This window comes from Oncorhynchus mykiss, chromosome 25 (assembly GCF_013265735.2).
Source record: "Oncorhynchus mykiss isolate Arlee chromosome 25, USDA_OmykA_1.1, whole genome shotgun sequence".
Classification (NCBI taxonomy): Eukaryota; Metazoa; Chordata; class Actinopteri; order Salmoniformes; family Salmonidae; genus Oncorhynchus; species Oncorhynchus mykiss.
In genome coordinates, this window is record NC_048589.1 from 30,802,898 (window position 1) to 30,822,398 (window position 19,501).

General features: G+C 46.4%; 1 protein-coding gene across 3 annotated transcripts in view; it reads left to right on the top strand.

The window, feature by feature from the left end:
• The window catches only part of LOC110505776 (neuronal PAS domain-containing protein 3-like), a 510,145-nt gene that overhangs the window by 466,363 nt on the left and 24,281 nt on the right, over positions 1-19,501 (top strand). For all 3 annotated transcript variants that reach the window (XM_036963003.1, XM_036963005.1, XM_036963004.1), the window contains 2 exons: positions 14,174-14,292; positions 18,807-19,000. In XM_036963003.1, coding sequence (XP_036818898.1) covers positions 14,174-14,292; positions 18,807-19,000 — 313 coding nt within the window. The remainder of the gene's footprint in view (positions 1-14,173; positions 14,293-18,806; positions 19,001-19,501) is intronic.

Genomic DNA, 19,501 nt, shown 5'->3' on the forward strand with positions numbered 1-19,501 from the left:
ATCCCTAGCTATCTCTATATTTTTCATCTGCTATAGCCAGTACTGTACTAGACACTACACAGTAAGTAGCATGGCAGCCCTGTCTCTGTTTATCGTCCCCTGTTCATTAGTTGTGACTGGGGTCTCTGTCTTGACAAGTGTTATTGCTGTTCCGTCTTGTACGCCTACTCTGTCTGAGCCAGTACAATCTCCCTCCACCTCCCTGTGATCTAGCCCGGCATCCAAACTGATTTCACGATGTTTCACTGTTGAACCGGCGTTCAGTCTGGTTAAACCAGGCTACCTGTGATTAGCAGCGGGCCAGCAACCTCGTAACATGCAGCCATGACAGGACACGCTCAACCATCACCATCTCCACCACCTCCCCCTGCACTGTGATGTCACACTCAGGGTGGGCTGTTATGATGAAGGAATCTTATCCAGGAATAAGAGATAACCGAGATAACAGAGATTAGAAGAAAAAACACACACACACCTGCATTTACTCTGTCTAGCTTTGTACCTGACACCCCCCACCTCAACCTCATCTCAGCGTCTCTCTTTCATTTCAAATCACGTAAGCAGAAAAGTCAGAAGAGAATAACAGAACAGAACTGTCAACTCTGCTCCTCTCCTGGGTGGGTGAGATCACCTCTGTGTCCCAAATGACAACATATTCTGATAGGGCTCTGGTAAAAAGTAGGGAATAGTGTGCCCTTTGGGACTCAAACTACCTCTCAGCGTGGACATGGGGCCACAGTGACCTGCAGCTGATAACAACTGGCCTGCCGTGTCACCGCGTCACCCCCATTACCATATTAATAATGGATGGGCCCGGGCTGGGGATGTCTAGGGGAACATGGGCTTAGCTGACCACTGGGTATGGCAGTGTGTAAACACTGGGACAGGAAGGAGCTCTCTTGGAGAACACTGTCTGAGTCATCATTTGCAGGCCTTGTCTTGAATGTCCAAAAAAAATGAATCTTATCTTAACTTGTCTAGATGAACATCTTTAGGTTTGGGATAACTCGAATCAATGTATGGAGGGTCTTCATAATATCACAAGTCAAGTCTGATATTTTCAACAGCCAGCAGGTGTGGTCTGGGTATCTAAAAACTTTCATCTTCAGTTTTTTGAATGACCAAACTCTTCCAGCAAGCTTCTTATTTAGCTTTTTTACATTTGAATAGACTCTTGTAAAAAAGCGTAGTTAGTAAGTCAACAACAAGACCCCTGGTCTTTTTTCATTCACGTTGACTATATGGCAGCCACCATAGCTCCCTGATTAGAATAATACATTCATTTGAAAAGACATAATTGATCTGCTGCATTCATTGTTATTACATTATTTGCCTGTAAGCACGCCTCACGTTGCCTTCATCTAGAGCTTCTGCTGGATGCAGCTTGACATGCTGACTGCTGACGTGCTGACTGCTGACATGTTGACTGCTGACTGCTGACATGTTGACTGCTGACATGTTGACTGCTGACATGCTGACTGCTGACATGCTGACTGCTGACTGCTGACATGCTGACTGCTGACTGCTGACTGCTGACATGCTGACTGCTGACGTGCTGACTGCTGACTGCTGACGTGCTGACTGCTGACATGCTGACTGCTGACATGTTGACTGCTAACATGCTGACTGCTGACATGTTGACTGCTGACATGTTGACTGCTGACTGCTGACTGCTGACTGCTGACATGTTGACTGCTGACATGTTGACTGCTGACTGTTGACTGCTGACGTGCTGACTGCTGACTGCTGACTGCTGACGTGCTGACTGCTGACTGCTGACTGCTGACTGTTGACATGCTGACTGCTGACGTGCTGACTGCTAACATGCTGACTGCTGACATGTTGACTGCTAACATGCTGACTGCTGACATGTTGACTGCTGACATGTTGACTGCTGACTGCTGACATGTTGACTGCTGACATGCTGACTGTTGGCATGCTGACGTGCTGACTGTTGACATGCTGACAGCTGACATGCTGACTGCTAACTTCTGGTATGTTGAGCAGTCAGCAAACTTTTAAAAATGTTATTCCACCTTTATTTAACCAGGTAGGCTAGTTGAGAACAAGTTCTCATTTGCAACTGGGACCTGGTCAAGATAAAGCAAAGCAATTCGACACATTCAACAACACAGAATTACACATGGAATAAACAAAACATAGTCAATAATACAGTAGAACAAAAGAAAACAAAAAGTCTATATACAGTGAGTGCAAATGAGGTAAGATAAGGGAGTTAAGGCAATAAATAGGCCATGGTGGCAAAGTAATTACAATATAGCAATTAAACACTGGAATGGTAGATGTGCAGAAGATGAATGTGCAAGTAGAGATACTGGGGTGCAAAGGAGCAAGATAAATAAATAAATACAGTATGGGGATGAGGTAGGTAGATAGATGGGCTGTTTACAAATGGGCTATGTACAAGTGCAGTGATCGGTGAGCTGCTCTGACAGCTGGTGCTTAAAGCTAGTGAGGGAGAAATTAGTCTCCAGCTTCAGAGATTTTTGCAGTTCGTTCCAGTCGTTGGCAGCAGAGAACTGGAAGGAAAGACAACCAAAGGAGGAATTGGCTTTGGGGATGACCAGTGAGATATTCCTGCTGGAGCGCCTGCTACGAGTGGGTGCTGCTATGGTGACCAGTGAGCTGAGATAAGGTGGGGCTTTACCTAGCAGAGGCTTGTAGATAACCTGTAGCCAGTGGGTTTGGCGACGAGTATGAAGTGAGGGCCAACCAACGAGAGCGTACAGGTCGCAATGGTGGGCAGTGTATGGGGCTTTGGTGACAAAACGGATGGCACTGTGATAGACTGCATCCAGTTTGTTGAGTAGAGTGTTGGAGGCAATTTTATAGATGACATCACCGAAGTCCCATATCGGTAGGATGGTCAGACTGCTGACATACTGACTGCTGACATACTGACTGCTGACATACTGTCTGCTGACATGCTGACATACTGACTGCTGACATACTGACTGCTGACATACTGACTGCTGACATACTGACTGCTGACATACTGACTGCTGACATACTGTCTGCTGACATACTGACTGCTGACATACTGACTGCTGACATACTGACTGCTGACATACTGACTGCTGACATACTGTCTGCTGACATACTGACTGCTGACATACTGACTGCTGACATACTGACTGCTGACATGCTGACTGCTGACATACTGACTGCTGACATACTGTCTGCTGACATACTGACTGCTGACATACTGACTGCTGACATGCTGACTGCTGACATACTGACTGCTGACATGCTGACTGCTGACATACTGACTGCTGACATGCTGACTGCTGACATACTGACATGCTGACATACTGACTGCTGACATGCTGACATACTGACTGCTGACATACTGACTGCTGACATACTGACTGCTGACATACTGACTGCTGACATACTGTCTGCTGACATACTGACTGCTGACATACTGACTGCTGACATGCTGACTGCTGACATGCTGACTGCTGACATACTGACTGCTGACATGCTGACTGCTGACATGCTGACTGCTGACATGCTGACATGCTGACTGCTGACATGCTGACTGCTGACATGCTGACTGCTGACATGCTGACTCAGGTGTGTCTCCAGATTAGATACATATGTCATCTCTTAAACAGAGAGTAGGGTTAGAGAATGTTTTAGGGAAAACCATTAGAAGTTTAGTTTTCTAAGAAAATATAAACAGGCCAGTATATAAAGGATATATTTACGAATATACCCTGAATTTATTCTCATGTTTTGTCATGCTGTTGGTGTCACATTGGCACTACAGAGAGGAGGGTTTGGAGAATGTTTTAGGGAAAACCGGTGGAAGTTTAGTTTTCAAACAGACCACTATATTAAAGGATTTTTCCTTGTTCCTGATTTAGTCATGTTGTGTTACTTCAGCGTATAGTATTCAGGGTATATCATATAGAAATCACTCTGGTACAAAAGTATTGTTCTGGTACAAAGTTATTGTTTTGTATGCTCTCCTATTTCTAGATAAAAAATAATGTTGTGTTTTCAACCAAGGTATATGACCACACAATTTAACTATATTAGAGGTGGTCCATATTGAGATTTTTTTTTAAATCATAAATTAACTTAATCTATTGGTTTAGAATAAAAATATTTGAACATATTTGCTTCTATTTATCTTAATTTATCTTTACAGATGTATTGTGAAATCAGCAAAGTGGCCTGCCACACACAATGATGGAGAGAGAAATTGATTTTCATGGAAACGCAGATAATATATTATTGTAATATTGTATTAGATGCTAAGAGGTGCCAATTGAAATGTCTCAGGGGGGTCCTGTAGGGAGAGCACAGCTCTACAACATGTATGATACATATATATATATTTTTTTTTACATTATTACATTGTTCCTCATTTAGCAGACGCTCTTATCCAGAGCGACTTACAGTAATGAGTGCATTCTATACTTTTCTTTTCTTCATGCATGTTACATTCCACTATCTGTCTCTGTAGCATTAAATTATGATGAATGGCATCTATTGGCCACCGTTTAAAGGGATAGTGCAAGATTTTGGCAAGTAAGCCCATGCTAGCTGTAGCTGTAAACCTCTAGTCATTGCATTAACATTAGTTAGCAGTGGTTTGTGAGACTACCTACAACTTCCTTCAAACTGCACACACATTATCCATGAGTTCATCTGACTCACACTATTCTTTTAAGCATGATTTTGACCATGATACAACAACAAAACATGAAATTCTCCACTGTCACCCTCCCCCCAATTATTAGTTGATATCTTGTTGAATTTGCCATACAGGAACATTTAGAAATGATTACATTATTATTTATTTATTATTTATTTTATTTTCACTCTGCCTGAAATTATGTATGTTTTTAAGTCATTTATAGTATCTCCTGGGAGTGTGGGCTACAGAGAGACTGGTGAGGGGAGAGAGGGGAGGGGAGACAGGCACACGTGACAGTGCCTGATGGCATTTTTCCTGTCACCCTGTAATGATTAAAGCTGCCAATGCAATACAATCCCTCTCTGTATGTTTCACATCCCACTCACACTTATATATACACACACACACACGCGCTCTCACAAACACACTCTCTCTCTCACACACACACACTATCTCTCCCACACAGACGGGCAAGCTGTATTGAAAAATCACCCTCTACCTCTCAATATGGAGACAGCCAGCAGTGCCTTCCAATTAGTACAGGGCCTGGTGCATTATCTGTCATTACTAATGTACAGAGACGCACTCATTCATCAGAGCAGGGCCAGACAAGGACCTCCCAGTGTCTGGAGATGGAGAACAGAACCGCTGAGCCATGGGTCATACACTTTATCTTGATTTATCTGTACGTTAAACGCTTGACTTTTTGAATTGGTACTAATATTTATATAAATGTATTAGGAATATTAGCGGGCGGAGTAGGGGAGCCTCACTTAGGCCTATAAGTCATATAAGCATGTAGCTTGTAGCAGTGTCTTGCTTTGTAGGAGCTTCCTCCTTTGAGTTGTCCCTGGTGTGTAGAAATGGTATGGTGATGGTGACGGGGGTTGTCAGGGGGAGGAGTGGGGCGATGGGGGGCTAAATGATGATGGTCAACACTCACCATCATAGCACAGAAAGTAATACTTTTAAAATCTCATCACTTACACACAGAGATGGCTCATTAATCGAGCCCGGAGACCCCTGCCAAACCATAAATAATACTCACAAATGTTTATTAATTTTCCTTTTAAATAATTATTCTAAAAGGTGTCATTTTTCTATGAGATCCAGGGCTAGTTTCACATTTTACTACAAAGTACCCTGGCACTTGATGTTTGGTTTGACTGGTACTCTACATTTAAATGAGGTTGGCTACATTCACTTCCTCTCACGCTGTAGGCCTTTCCCTCTTTGTACTATCAACATAAACATGCATAGATCGCAATACTGTGGGCGTCCTAACCACACTGTTAGGTGGTAATCGCTCTATATTTTTTACATGTTAACACGGTGTTCCATGTATTATAACCCTATAACAGATACATGCTGTATATTAATATTCTCCTATGTGGTGTCAAAAGCATTCATTGGTCTCTGTGTCCCAAATGGCACCCTATCCCCTATAAAGAACACAGAGTATCCATGATAATTCTCCCACTCTGCACTCTAATACCCAGAGTAATGCTCCAACAGAGCTCATATTAGTATTAGTTTGATGAAGAAAGTATTGCAATGGCGTCCGACGTGTCTGACTCGTAAATTGTCCAGTCTGTAATTCACATTCACATCATAACTGCTAACTAACAGAAGCCCACTAGTGGTGAAACACACCACCATCCCCCAACCCCTCACAAATTAACCTGATTGGCTGCTTTAGTTAGACGTCAGTAGGGTGAAAATAGATTCCTGTGCTTTTAAGGCCAGGCGGTTGGTTGGCTCGTGCCTTCCCTTATGAAAATGCTCAGTTCTCAGAGGGTCTGATCTTGTGTTTTAGTAAAATAAAACTATACAGCTGACTGGCAGCTCTGATCTATAGCATTTAAGTGTAAGTTTTGATCTCTCTGCCTTTGATTAAAACTAATGAGCTCATTTAATTCAAAATGGGAATCTGTGATAAGAGAAATAAGGTTGATGTGATTGGATTAGAGAGGCAAATTAAACTCTTAGAGCTGCTACTGCTTCTGCTACTTATGCAGTGTATTAAAACACTGTTGGTGTATTCTGCTGTGTTAGATGATGAGAAAAATGTCATAGTAATTCATATTTAATCAGAAGAAATGAAATGACTAAATATAACACGGCTCTGGCTTCTCCCCAGTGATAAAGGACTGGTTATATTTTAAATGACATTTAATTCCTCAGTAAAGAAGAATAAAAGATCATGTCAGCAGCCGCCACCACCACGCCCTCCCACCAGCCTCCTCGCTGTCACCCTACCCTCCTCCCTCATACTGATCATGTTGTTTCCAGTTCTAGAACGCCTTACTGCAGCCTTGTTGTCAGCGATTGGGTGCAGAGATGTAGCGGAGTCAGGCGCAGGACACAGGTTTGAGCAACACCACTGAGTTTACTCACAAAAATTCAAGCAATATTCCAAACAGGAAAATGCATACAAACTAACACCTACAACAACCACTAAGACACCAACAATCACGGACAGAACAGAAATGTATGCCAGAGGGTTAAATAAGGAAGATGATATGGGAATTGAAACCAGGTGTGTGTAATACTGACAAAACAAAACGAAAATAAAACATGGATCGGTGGTGACTAGAGAGCCGGTGATGTCGACCTCCGAACACCACCCGAACAAGGAGAGGGGCCGACTTTTGCGGAAGTCGTGACAGTACGCCCCCTTTGACGCGCGGCTCTAGCAGCGCGCCGACACCGGCCTCGGGGACGGCCCAGAGGACGGGACGCAGGGCGATCCGGGTGGAGACGGTGGAACTCCTGTAACAATGAAGGCTCTAGGATGTCCTCCAGCGGTACCCAGCATCTCTCCTCCGGACCTTACCCCTCCCACTCCACGAGGTACTGAAGGCCCCTCGCCCGACGCCTTGAGTCCATGATGGCTTGCACAGTATACGCCGGGACCCCCTCGATGTCCAGAGGGGGCGGAGGAACCTCCCGCACCTCAGACTCCTGGAGCGGACCAGCCACCATCGGCCTGAGGAGAGACACATGGAACGAGGGGTTAATACGATAATCAGGGGGGAGTTGTAACCTACAGCGGGGCAAAAAAGTATTTAGTCAGCCACCAATTGTGCAAGTTCTCCCACTTAAAAAGATGAGAGAGGCCTGTAATTTTCATCATAGGTACACTTCAACTATGACAGACAAAATTAGAAAAAAAATCCAGAAAATCACATTGTAGGATTTTTAATGAATTTATTTGCAAATGATGGTGGAAACTAAGTAGCAGGAGCCTCGATCTGGCTCTGATGCCATGGTTCCAGGACCGGCTGATAACCCAGCACACACTGAAACTGTGATAGGTTGCTAAAGGAGTGGCGGAGGGAGTTTTGGGCCATCTTCGCCCAGGGGATGTAAACCGCCCACTCCCCCGGCCGGTCCTGGCAATAGGACCGCAGAAACCTACCCACATCCTGGTTGACTCTTTCCACTTGCCCGTTACTCTCGGGGTGGAAACCTGAGGTAAGGCTGACCGAGACCCCCAGGCTCTAGACGTGAATTGAGGACCCCGATCAGAAACTATATCCTCAGGCACCCCGTAGTGCCGGAATACGTGGGTGAACAGGGCCTCCGCAGTTTGTAGAGCCATAGGGAAACCGGGCAAAGGAAGGAGGCGGCAGGACTTAGGAAACCAATCCACAACGACCAGGATTGTGGTGTTACCCCGCGATGGGGGAGGATCCGTCACGAAATCCACCGATAGGTGTGACCACGGTTGTTGTGGAACGGGAAGGGGTTGTAATTTCCCTCTGGGCAGATGTCTAGGTGCCTTGCACTGTGCGCATACCGAACAGGAGGAAACATAAACCCCCACATCCTTAGCTAAAGTGGGCCACCAGTACTTCCCAGCAAGGCAGCGCACCGTCCGACCGATACCAGGATGACCAGAGGAGGGTGACGTGTGAGCCCAACAGATCAAATGATCGTGGACATCAAACGGAACGTACAGACGCCCAGCTGGACACTCAGGGGGAGTGGGCTCTGTACGTGACGCCCGCTCGATGTCCGCGTCCACCGGTGCCACCAGGAGAGAGGCTGGAATTATGGGAGTGGGATCCGTGGACCGCTCCTCTGTTTCATAAAGCCGGGACAGTGCGTCTGCCTTAACGTTCTGGGAACCTGGTCTGTAGGAGAGGGTGAAAACAAAGCGCGTGAAAAACATGGCCCACCTTGCCTGGCGAGGGTTCATTCTCCTCGCCGCCCGGATGTACTCCAGATTGCGGTGGTCAGTCCAAATGAGGAAAGGGTGTTTAGCCCCCTCAAGCCAATGCATCCACTCCTTCAGAGCCTTGACAACAGCCAACAGCTCCCGGTCCCCCACATCATAGTTTCGCTCCGCCGGGCTGAGCTTCTTTGAAAAGAAAGCACAGGGGCGGAGCTTCTGTGGCGTACTCGAGCGCTGAGACAGCACAGCTCCTATCCCAGCCTCGGACGCGTCCACCTCTACTATGAACGCTAAGGAGGGATCTGTTTACCTCGGCTCCAGTACGGGAGCCGAGGTAAACAGAGCCTTCAGGTGACCAAAAGCTCTGTCCGCCCCAGCTGACCACTGCAGTCTCACCGGTCCCCCCTTCAGCAAGGAGGTAATGGGAGCCGCTACCTGACCAAAACCCTGGATAAACCTCCGGTAGTAGTTGGCAAACCCTAAGAACCGCTGCACCTCCTTTACCGTGGTTGGAGTCGGCCAATTACGGACGGCTGAAATGCGGTCACTCTCCATCTCCACCCCTGACGTGGAAAAGCGGTACCCTAGGAAGGAGACGGACTGTTGGAAGGACAGGCATTTCTCCGCCTTGACGTGTAAGTCATGTTCCAACAGTCGACCTAGCACCCTGCGCACAAGGGACACATGCAGTGGAGTATATTAGAATGTCATCTATATACACCACTACACCCTGTCCGTGCAAGTCCCTGAAAATCTCATCCACAAAGGATTGGAAGACTGATGGAGTATTCATTAACCCATATGTCATGACGAGGTACTCATAGTGCCCAGAAGTGGTTCTAAATGCCGTCTTCATTTATCGCACAATGCCCCTGTCGATGGGGTGGTAATTGAGTCGCCTTCTTTTTACAGAAGGCAAGTGCCAAATCGGCATATTCGTGGGGAATGTGCATGGTGGAAACCTGGTTTGGACTTTCCACCATAGTGGCACCTAAGGAAACACCTACACACCTCCCTGAACACTGACAGGACCATCCCTTGAGAGCCCTCTGTTGCCGCAAAATAATAGGATCATGAGAGGCCAACCAGGGAAGGCCCAACACAACAGGAAACGCAGGGGAGTCGATCAGGAAGATACTAATTCTCTCCTCATGACCCCCTGTGTTCTCATAGCAATGGGAGCTGTGACCTCCCTAATTAGCCCCGACCCCAAAGGACGACTAAGGCATGTACGGGAAGGGAACATCAACAGGAACAATAGGGATCCCTAATCTATGTGCTAAGGAACGGTCAATAAAGTTCCCAGCTGCGCCTGAATCTACTGGCGCCTTATGCTGGGAATGTGGGGAGAACTCAGGAAATTCTATAGGTAACCACATGTGTGCAACAGGGGGCTCTGGGTGAGTTGTGTGCATACTCACCTGGGATGACTCACCAGTGCTCCGCCTGCTACCTCGACTTCCTGGAGAACCACCCCAGCACCGACCAGCAGTGTGCCCTCTGCGGCCACAGCTGGTGCAGGGAATGGTCCCCCCTCCGGCCCCCCTCATAGCAGCCCCTCCCAACTCCATCGGTGTTGGAGCCAAGGTACTGGGAAATGGAACAGACGGACCCCGATCCGGACGTCCGCGTCAGGCCAACAGGTTATCCAGCCGGATAGACAAGTCCACCAGCTGGTCCAGGTTGAGAGTGGTGTCCCTGCAGGCTAGCTCCCTACGAACGTCCTCTCGTAAACTACACCTGTAGTGGTCGATCAGGGCCCGCTCATTCCATCCCACACCAGCTGCCAGAGTTCTGAAGTCCAGTGCGAACTCTTGAGCGCTCCTCATCCCCTGTCTCAGATGGAACAATCGCTCTCCCGCCGCTCTCCCTTCAGGTGGGAGAAGTCCTCGTAGTCATCCATAGTCGGGCCTTTCCTTCCCCAGATGGTGTTGGCCCACTCCAGGGCTTTTCCAGTCAGGCAGGAGATGAGGGCGCTCACTCTCTCGCATCCCGAAGGGGCCGGCTAAACAGCTGCCAGGTAGAGCTCCAGCTGGAGTAGGAACCCCTGGCACCCGGCAGCTGTTCCGTCATACACTCCCGGGAGCGAGAGCCGAATCCCACTGGGTCCTGACAACGGAGGGGTGGACATCGGTGTAGGTTGAGGTGTGGGCGGAGGTGATGATGTTGTATTTACAGGAAAGCCTCCTCTCTCCCATCTGTCCATTGTTTGCATCACGCGATCCATGGCTGTCCCTAGACTTTGTAACATGTTCGCATGCTGCTGGACGCACTCCTCTACTGGGAGAGAAGGGCTGGCTGCACCTGCTGACTCCACCTGCTGACTCCATTTGAACAGGTCCGTGATTCTGTCAGCGATTGGGTGCAGAGATGTAGCGGAGTCGGTGGAAGTCATGACATTTGTTATAAGGAGAGTAGCAGAAAAATTGATTTTCCAGGTGTGCTGTTTTAGTAATCCCATTTCAATGTGATCTCCTAGCCTGGTCCATGGCTGAGATGCCTGTGAGCTGGGTGTTGTCATATCACTGTCTGTCTGTCTGTCTGTCTGTCTGTCTGTCTGTCTGTCTGTCTGTGTCTGTCTCTGTCTGTCTATATCTAATGTCCTATATCTAATGTCCTGTCTAACCCAGGGGACAGAGAGAGTCTGGGAGACACACACCACACACACACACACACACACACACACACACACACATACACTTTAAATACTAAAATGTACAAAAATAGGATCCAAACATTTCAAAGGTCCCTGTATGCGTGGCACTCAAGGGTACAGAAAGCACCTCTTCTCCAAACTACTAGGTTGCCCACGACAGCTGAAACAGCCGTACTAGCCAAATGCTTTGCCCTCGTTTTTGTCAGGCCCCACAATCTGGATGTGGGCCTGTGAACGTGGCCGAGACGGCCTCCACCCGAGGCTGTCCCAGCGACACCAGGGGCTGGTACTGAAGCAGATTCTCAGCAAACGCCTGCTCCATGTAGCCGTCCAATGAGCAGCCCACTTCCAAAATGAGCACCTCTCCCCTGGCCTCCCCCCACAACAACATCTGGTGTATTTGGCACACAGGAAAACACATCATCATCAACATCAAACCAGCTTCCTACTACACAACAATGTTTATACATGTGTGCTGTTGGTGAGACTACTTGTCGAAGCTCACTGGCGATCAGGTCAAAAAGGCGGTCATGTCTAGCAATGTACAAATCATTGTATGCAATTCACAACATGGGCAATGGACTTGTTGGTAGAACTTGCAGCATCACCTTAACAGTTAAGGTGAGAATGTCCTCACCAACAGCAGCATTCTGGTGCATGGAATGGGAGACAGAGTAGTGAGTTTCCCCCTGCAGCCTCAGGCCAGTCCAGTGTTGCAGTAGCTGCATCCGTCTGATACCAAGGAGTGTTGTCCTGGATGTAGGATGAGATGTTCCATCATGGGTGACAGAAGCCTCCACAACAACACCGTGATCTGCCACAACTGTATTAGTTTCCATATCAGTCCGTGTCCACCTGAGCTCCACTCCAGTCCAGTTGCACAGGTTGTTGATGTCCAGACAGTCCCCCCCCCCCCTTTTTACTCCCCAATTTTGTGGTATCCAACTGTTGTTAGTAATTACTATCTTGTCTCATCGCTACAACTCCCGTACGGGCTCGGGAGAGACGAAGGTCGAAAGCCATGCGTCCTCCAAAACACAACCCAACCAAGCCGCACTGCTTCTTAACACAGCACGCATCCAACCCGGAAGCCAGCTGCACCAATGTGTCGGAGGAAACACTGTGCACCTGGCTACCTTGGTTAGCGTGCACTGCGCCCGGCTCGCCACAGGAGTCGCTGGTGCGCGATAAGACAAGGATATCCCTACCGGCCAAGCCCTCCCTAACCCGGATGACGCTAGGCCAATTGTGCGTCGCCCCTCGGACCTCCCGGTCACGGCCAGCTGCGACAGAGCCTGGGCACGAACCCAGGGTTTCTGGTGGCACAGCTAGCGCTGCAATGCAGTGCTATAGACCACTGCGCCACCCGGGAGGCCATGTCCGGACAGTTTGACCAGACTTCAAAACCCGCAGCACGAGTGTTCAATTTTCCATTGGCCTTCCTCCTGAAGCCCAGGAAGTTGTCCTCAGTGTCCCTGGCCAGTGTAACCTTCCACCTTCGTAGGTCCAGAAGGAGGGAGGCTCTGGCTAACTCCTTAACTGTCACATCGTCCCTGTTGAGCATGTTCAACAGGTGAATCAGTCTTGTAGCAGTGTAAAGCCACTCAATATTGGGGACACCTAAACCCCCTTCTCTTTGGCTCAGGAAGACAACGTCACGTGTGGTGTGTGTGTTTAAGCAGAGACACTTTGTCACCACCTGAACAGCTTTGTTATTCACTCTCCTTAGATCCTTCTGTGGGACATGCACATTTGCAAGCAGATGTTGAATCTTTGCTAGGGCCACCCCTCTCACAGCTTCTAGCTTCATGACCACAGGCAAAGGGGAAATGTCAATCATCACACACACAGCCAGGGAGACCAGCATGTCTACATCTACAGTACATTATCTCCTCTGATGGATTGAATATTTTGAATATGCATTTGATTATTAAGCCTTGATCAGGAGCAGTGACAAATGGACCGTTTCACCTTTACCTAATAGGTACCCTTGTTGTGTTCTGTTGAAGAGACTGACTGACCTCATTAGTTATGGGGTTTTAATGTGATGATCTATGTTTTGTTGAACTTTGTTGAAGCAAGGATGAATATCTTTGTTTACAATTAGATTAACTCTACATACAGTATAAAATAAAATACGCTTGAGTTAACTCTAATAGGTATTCCATTACATGAAATTGCAATATTGTACTTGGAAAATGAATACTACACTACAATGAAGTGAAACGTGCGGTTGACTTTTAAACTGCCGCTGAGCTTCCAATAAAATGTTTTCACCGATTATGGTGTTAGACCTAACAGAGGTTGTACGCTATTACAGAACATACTGTAATTAAAACATGGTTTACTGCTAATGTGTTGTTTTTATTTAGGCGTGCTTTTTCCATTACGGTTACCTGGGAGATGATAGAAACTCAATGGAAAGTTATTACAGCTAGCCTGTCTTACCAGCTGGGGTTTTTAATATCACCCCACCTCTCTTGGGCTTTACTACAAAACACACATATTTATTGGCCAAGTAATGTTAAGTAATTGTGTGTGTGTGTGTGTGTGTTTGTGTGTGTGTGTGTGTGTGTGTGTGTGTGTGTGTGTGTGTGTGTGTGTGTGTGTGTGTGTGAGTGCGTGCGTGCGTGCGTGCGTGCGTGTGCGTGCGTGTTTGCCTCCACAGTCGAGTCGACCAGCCCCACCCTGCTTCCCCCAGACAACATTCTAGAACGCTCCTTCTTCGTCCGTATGAAGTCCACACTGACCAAGAGAGGTGTCCACATCAAGTCTTCAGGCTATAAGGTAAGACCCAGAGGCACGGTAGCCGAGCCACAGAGATCCTAGAATTCACAACCCCACAGCCGTATGTTGTTATATATGTAGTTCTACGGCCCTGTAGTAAGAGCAGGGTTATAGACTCTCATAAGGAACTAGTCTGGAATCCTAACTGAATATGGCTCTGTTTTACTATTGTTTTAGAGTGATATTCAGTTTGCATTCCAGGCTTTTTCTAGTATGTAAATATTGTTTTGTATTTCAGTTTGAGTTGTGAAAAAGAGAGAATCGCCATAACTACCATGACTACCATGACTATCATATTCAGCATGAGATAAAAATGTTAGCTGTCGGTGTTAACATACTGTATGTATAGAAAAAGAGTCACGCAGGCTCAATATTAAGTTGATACGATGTATGGCTTGTGGGGGCTTTGGGACAGAGAGATGTGATTAAGGCTGATTCTTTGAGCAGTGAGGACACACAGGGACGAGCCCAGCCTCATCTTGATGCCCCTCTCTCTCTCCAAGCATCTCCATATCATCTCTGTCTCTCTGTCAGTGTCTCCGGCCTCATTCTGGCTTCGTCACACCCTAATGCACTTTGTGTTCTCAAGGGTGGATCCAACAGCAGTGGTGTGGGTTTGGATATATCTCTTCAATCTCTTTATTATATTGTGTTTCATTGGTCTTGGACTGTGAGGGAAAAAAACATTTTAATATTTATTTATTATAAGAAATGGAAGGTAATGGCTGCCTATGGTTTCAACTAAGGCTGTGAGAGAGAGAGTTTCAGTCCAAAAGCAGTAATAGAGAACCTTAAACACAAAATAGCGAGGGTGGAGGTGAGGACAAATGTTTTGAAGGTCCTAATTATGGCTAGAGATAAATGTTGTTTGGCATGTCGGTGATCTGCTCCTCCACCCGGGACCGCGAGGCACGGTGGCGTTGGCGGCACGTATCACGGCTGCTTTTATCCCCACTCCACTCTGGAGGTCAAATCAAAGCTCCAGCATTAAACCCATGTTTTTTTAACACATCTCAGCCCCCCATCTCATTTAATGCACTCATGTAAAGGTCCTCCTTTATTATTGGTGCTGTATCACATTTCAAAAGCACTCCAGAGAATCCCCAGGAACAGATGAATCTTATTTCTTATGTATACCTCTTCTATATTCACCGGTGGAGAGAGAGAGTGTATACATTGTGTGCTGAACCATGAATTATAAAAATGGATCCCTTTATTTTGTTGGCTTGTATTAAGTTGAGAAATGCTATTCGAATTGCCTCTCACTGCCGCTGTTGTGAACACTCTACGTGTCAGTTTGCATTTAACTGCCTGAGCATATTTAATGTTCTGGTCAATAGCACTCCTGTAGCAGTCTAGCTGCCCACCATTCACTTCAAAAGTTGTCTTATTCAAACTAACTTTTTTGATGCTTCTGGGTTTGGGCTTCCGAAGAAATCATTTAAATTCTATATGTTTTTTAAACATTTGTATTCATTAGAGTGGAGCAGAGAGGTGTGTATTTTATGATTTTATGTGATGTCTTCCTCTGCACTGGTCTCATTGTGTTGATGTGATGTCTTCCTCTGCCCTGGTCTCATTGTGTTGATGTGATGTCTTCCTCTGCCCTGGTCTCATTGTGCTGATGTGATGTCTTCCTCTGCACTGGTCTCATTGTGTTGATGTGATGTCTTCCTCTGCACTGGTCTCATTGTGCTGATGTGATGTCTTCCTCTGCCCTGGTCTCATTGTGTTGATGTGATGTCTTCCTCTGCACTGGTCTCATTGTGCTGATGTGATGTCTTCCTCTGCCCTGGTCTCATTGTGTTGATGTGATGTCTTCCTCTGCACTGGTCTCATTGTGCTGATGTGATGTCTTCCTCTGCCCTGGTCTCATTGTGCTGATGTGATGTCTTCCTCTGCACTGGTCTCATTGTGCTGATGTGATGTCTTCCTCTGCCCTGGTCTCATTGTGTTGATGTGATGTCTTCCTCTGCCCTGGTCTCATTGTGCTGATGTGATGTCTTCCTCTGCCCTGGTCTCATTGTGCTGATGTGATGTCTTCCTCTGCCCTGGTCTCATTGTGTTGATGTGATGTCTTCCTCTGCCCTGGTCTCATTGTGCTGATGTGATGTCTTCCTCTGCCCTGGTCTCATTGTGTTGATGTGATGTCTTCCTCTGCCCTGGTCTCATTGTGTTGATGTGATGTCTTCCTCTGCACTGGTCTCATTGTGCTGATGTGATGTCTTCCTCTGCCCTGGTCTCATTGTGTTGATGTGATGTCTTCCTCTGCCCTGGTCTCATTGTGCTGATGTGATGTCTTCCTCTGCCCTGGTCTCATTGTGTTGATGTGATGTCTTCCTCTGCACTGGTCTCATTGTGCTGATGTGATGTCTTCCTCTGCCCTGGTCTCATTGTGTTGATGTGATGTCTTCCTCTGCCCTGGTCTCATTGTGCTGATGTGATGTCTTCCTCTGCCCTGGTCTCATTGTGCTGATGTGATGTCTTCCTCTGCCCTGGTCTCATTGTGCTTATGTGATGTCTTTTTGAAGCCTGACAACCAACAACCAACAGTCAAGTGTGTGTCAGAACCTACCTTGCTGTCAATCTGTGGTCTGATCAAGATAAACAGCATATTGTCTGTCTAATGTGTGAAGCTGATCAGTTTACTGTCTGTCTGATGTGTGAAGCTGATCAGCATACTGTACCATACCTGGGTTCAAGTACTATTTAAAATAATTTTAAATACTACATCTGGGCTTGATTTAGCTTCCCTGGCACACTGGAATGAATAGAATAATTGAAGAAGAGCAAAACCCTGCCCATCCGGCATTGCAGGCAGGCTTAAGCAAACGCTAAAAATATTTGGAAGATTTCAAATAGTGTTTGAACCCAGGTGTGAGTGTGAGGAGGCGGATTTGCTGTAGGGAACTCTCATATGCATTCAACAAAGTAATTCTGGGTGGATCAACCAGACTTTGTTTACATGATTCAATAATACATACATGATGTAAAATCTTACAGAAATGAGTGTAATTACAGAATATCAGGGACATATATATCACATATGTAACATATATAATATATCTAAAACAGGAAATATATCTAACACATATTCTGCACAGTAGATGTTACAGAAATGACTGTAACTGCAAAATCCTGGGAATATATCTAACAGAATATAATCTGGATGGAAAGCCGATGGAGAGTACCTTTAGCTGTTCCTATTCTTCACGGTCTTTCCCCTGGTGACCTGGTGAACAAGGTCTCACTGCACTCTTCAACTTTAAAAAGACAGCAAAGTATTCTCCCTCCTCTTCTCTCTCTTAGAGCAGCATGACTTCAAGCACTAGACTGGCTACACTCCTCGGACCCAAAATGCCTCTCCTAGCATTCTGTTTGATGTGTTTTAGCCGGACTTCTCTCATACTCACTTTAAAATAAACACTGTTCAATCTTGCCATTGGATGTGCTATACAGCGTTGTAGTTTAGTTGTATTCAAAATGGGTTTGAAACTATCCTGAACAGTTCTTCTTTGTCTTTAGAAACTCCAGGGAAAAGGAGTCAGTATCATTTAACTGTGGAGACTGTTGACGGTTTCTAGGATGTCACAAGCACTGATGGTTTCCCTTTGAAAAGGAGACATCATACACCATCAGAACCATTTTCCTCCTGGGCCGACTGTCTGACAGGGCTGTTGTAACATGTCACTGTTCTGTTAGCTTTCTAATGCAATGCCTGGAATAGGGCTGTTCTTTTTTTGTTGTTGTGTCTCTCTGTGTCTCTCTTCTGAATTGGAATTTAATGTCTGGTTCCCATTGTTGAGGGTTGCTTATCCCTGGTGGAGCAGGAGATGGTTTAAGGCTTTGAATGAGTTTAGGGAGCAGGAACTGTCTGTGTGAATGATAATAATCACGTCTCACCAATCTCAGAGGTGTGCCACTGAGAGGCCAGTGTCAGTAGTTTAAAGACTACAAAACAATTCCCCCTGGGTTTAACCTGGCAATGATTAAAATGGATGGATCTGAAAGTGTAGTTTGCATATCTAGTCAGTTCCTCCTCTAGGGCAGAATAGAGCTACAAAGACTTTAAAGCTAGCGATAATTAGGACCTTCAAAACGTTTGTCCTCACCTCCACCCTCGCTATTTTGTGTTTGGAATTCTCCATTACTGCTTTTGAACTGAAACTCTCTCTCTCTCTCTCTCTCTCTCTCTCTCTCTCTCTCTCGCTCTTGCTCTCTTTCTCGCTCTTGCTCTCCCTCTCTCCTCTCGCTCTCTCTCACGCGCTCTCTCTCGCTCTCTCTTTTTCTCTCTCTCTCTCGCTCTCTCTTCCTCTCTCTCTCTTGCTCTCTCTCCTCGCTCTCTCTCTCTCTCGCTCGCTCGCTCTACTCTCTCTCTTGCTCTCTTTCTCACTCACTCGCTCTATTTCTTTCTCTCTCTCTCTTTCTCTCTCGATCTCTCTCTTTATCTCTATCTCTCTGTGTCTCTATCTCTCTCTTTCTCTGTGTTTCCCCCTCTCTCCCTCCTCCTATAGGTGATCCATGTTACAGGCAGGCTGAGGATCCGTATGGCATTGACCCACAGTCGGTTGGTACCCATTCAGATCATGGGCATGGTGGTGGTAGCCCACGCCCTCCCCCCCCCCACCATCAACGAGGTGCGCATAGACTGCCAGATGTTTGTCACCAGGGTCCACATGGACCTCAACATTGTCTACTGTGAGAATAGGTAAGGCTTGGCTGTATTTTACTGCAGCCACATGGCAGTGATACACATAACTGAAATGCAAGGGGTAAGGTTTGAAAACGTCTGAAACCCTACCTCTTCAAAGAGTATCTTAAATAATCCCACAGCACCGCTTGGCATTACGTTGCTCTTATAGTTGTGTAGGTAGTTCCACTCTAATCGCTAGGGTTTGTAATTTCATCACATTAGGCCTATATACTGTACAACTCATCATGAACATTCTATTTATTTGCTACCTGTCCTCATCTCTGTGGGATTGAGATCACTGAGATAGTTTTGTTTTTACCTCTGTCTGCCAGACAGTCAGTTATTTATGGGGAAATCACATCTGGACAGTCAGTTTTACAGTGAGATAGCCTCAGCCTTTCTGGGAAATGAAATGGGAAACTGATCAGAACTACTTTCATCTGTTTCATAGGGTGTTTGGGGAGACTAGAAATATCAGAAATAACCACACAATATGTAAGACAGATAGTAGACAGG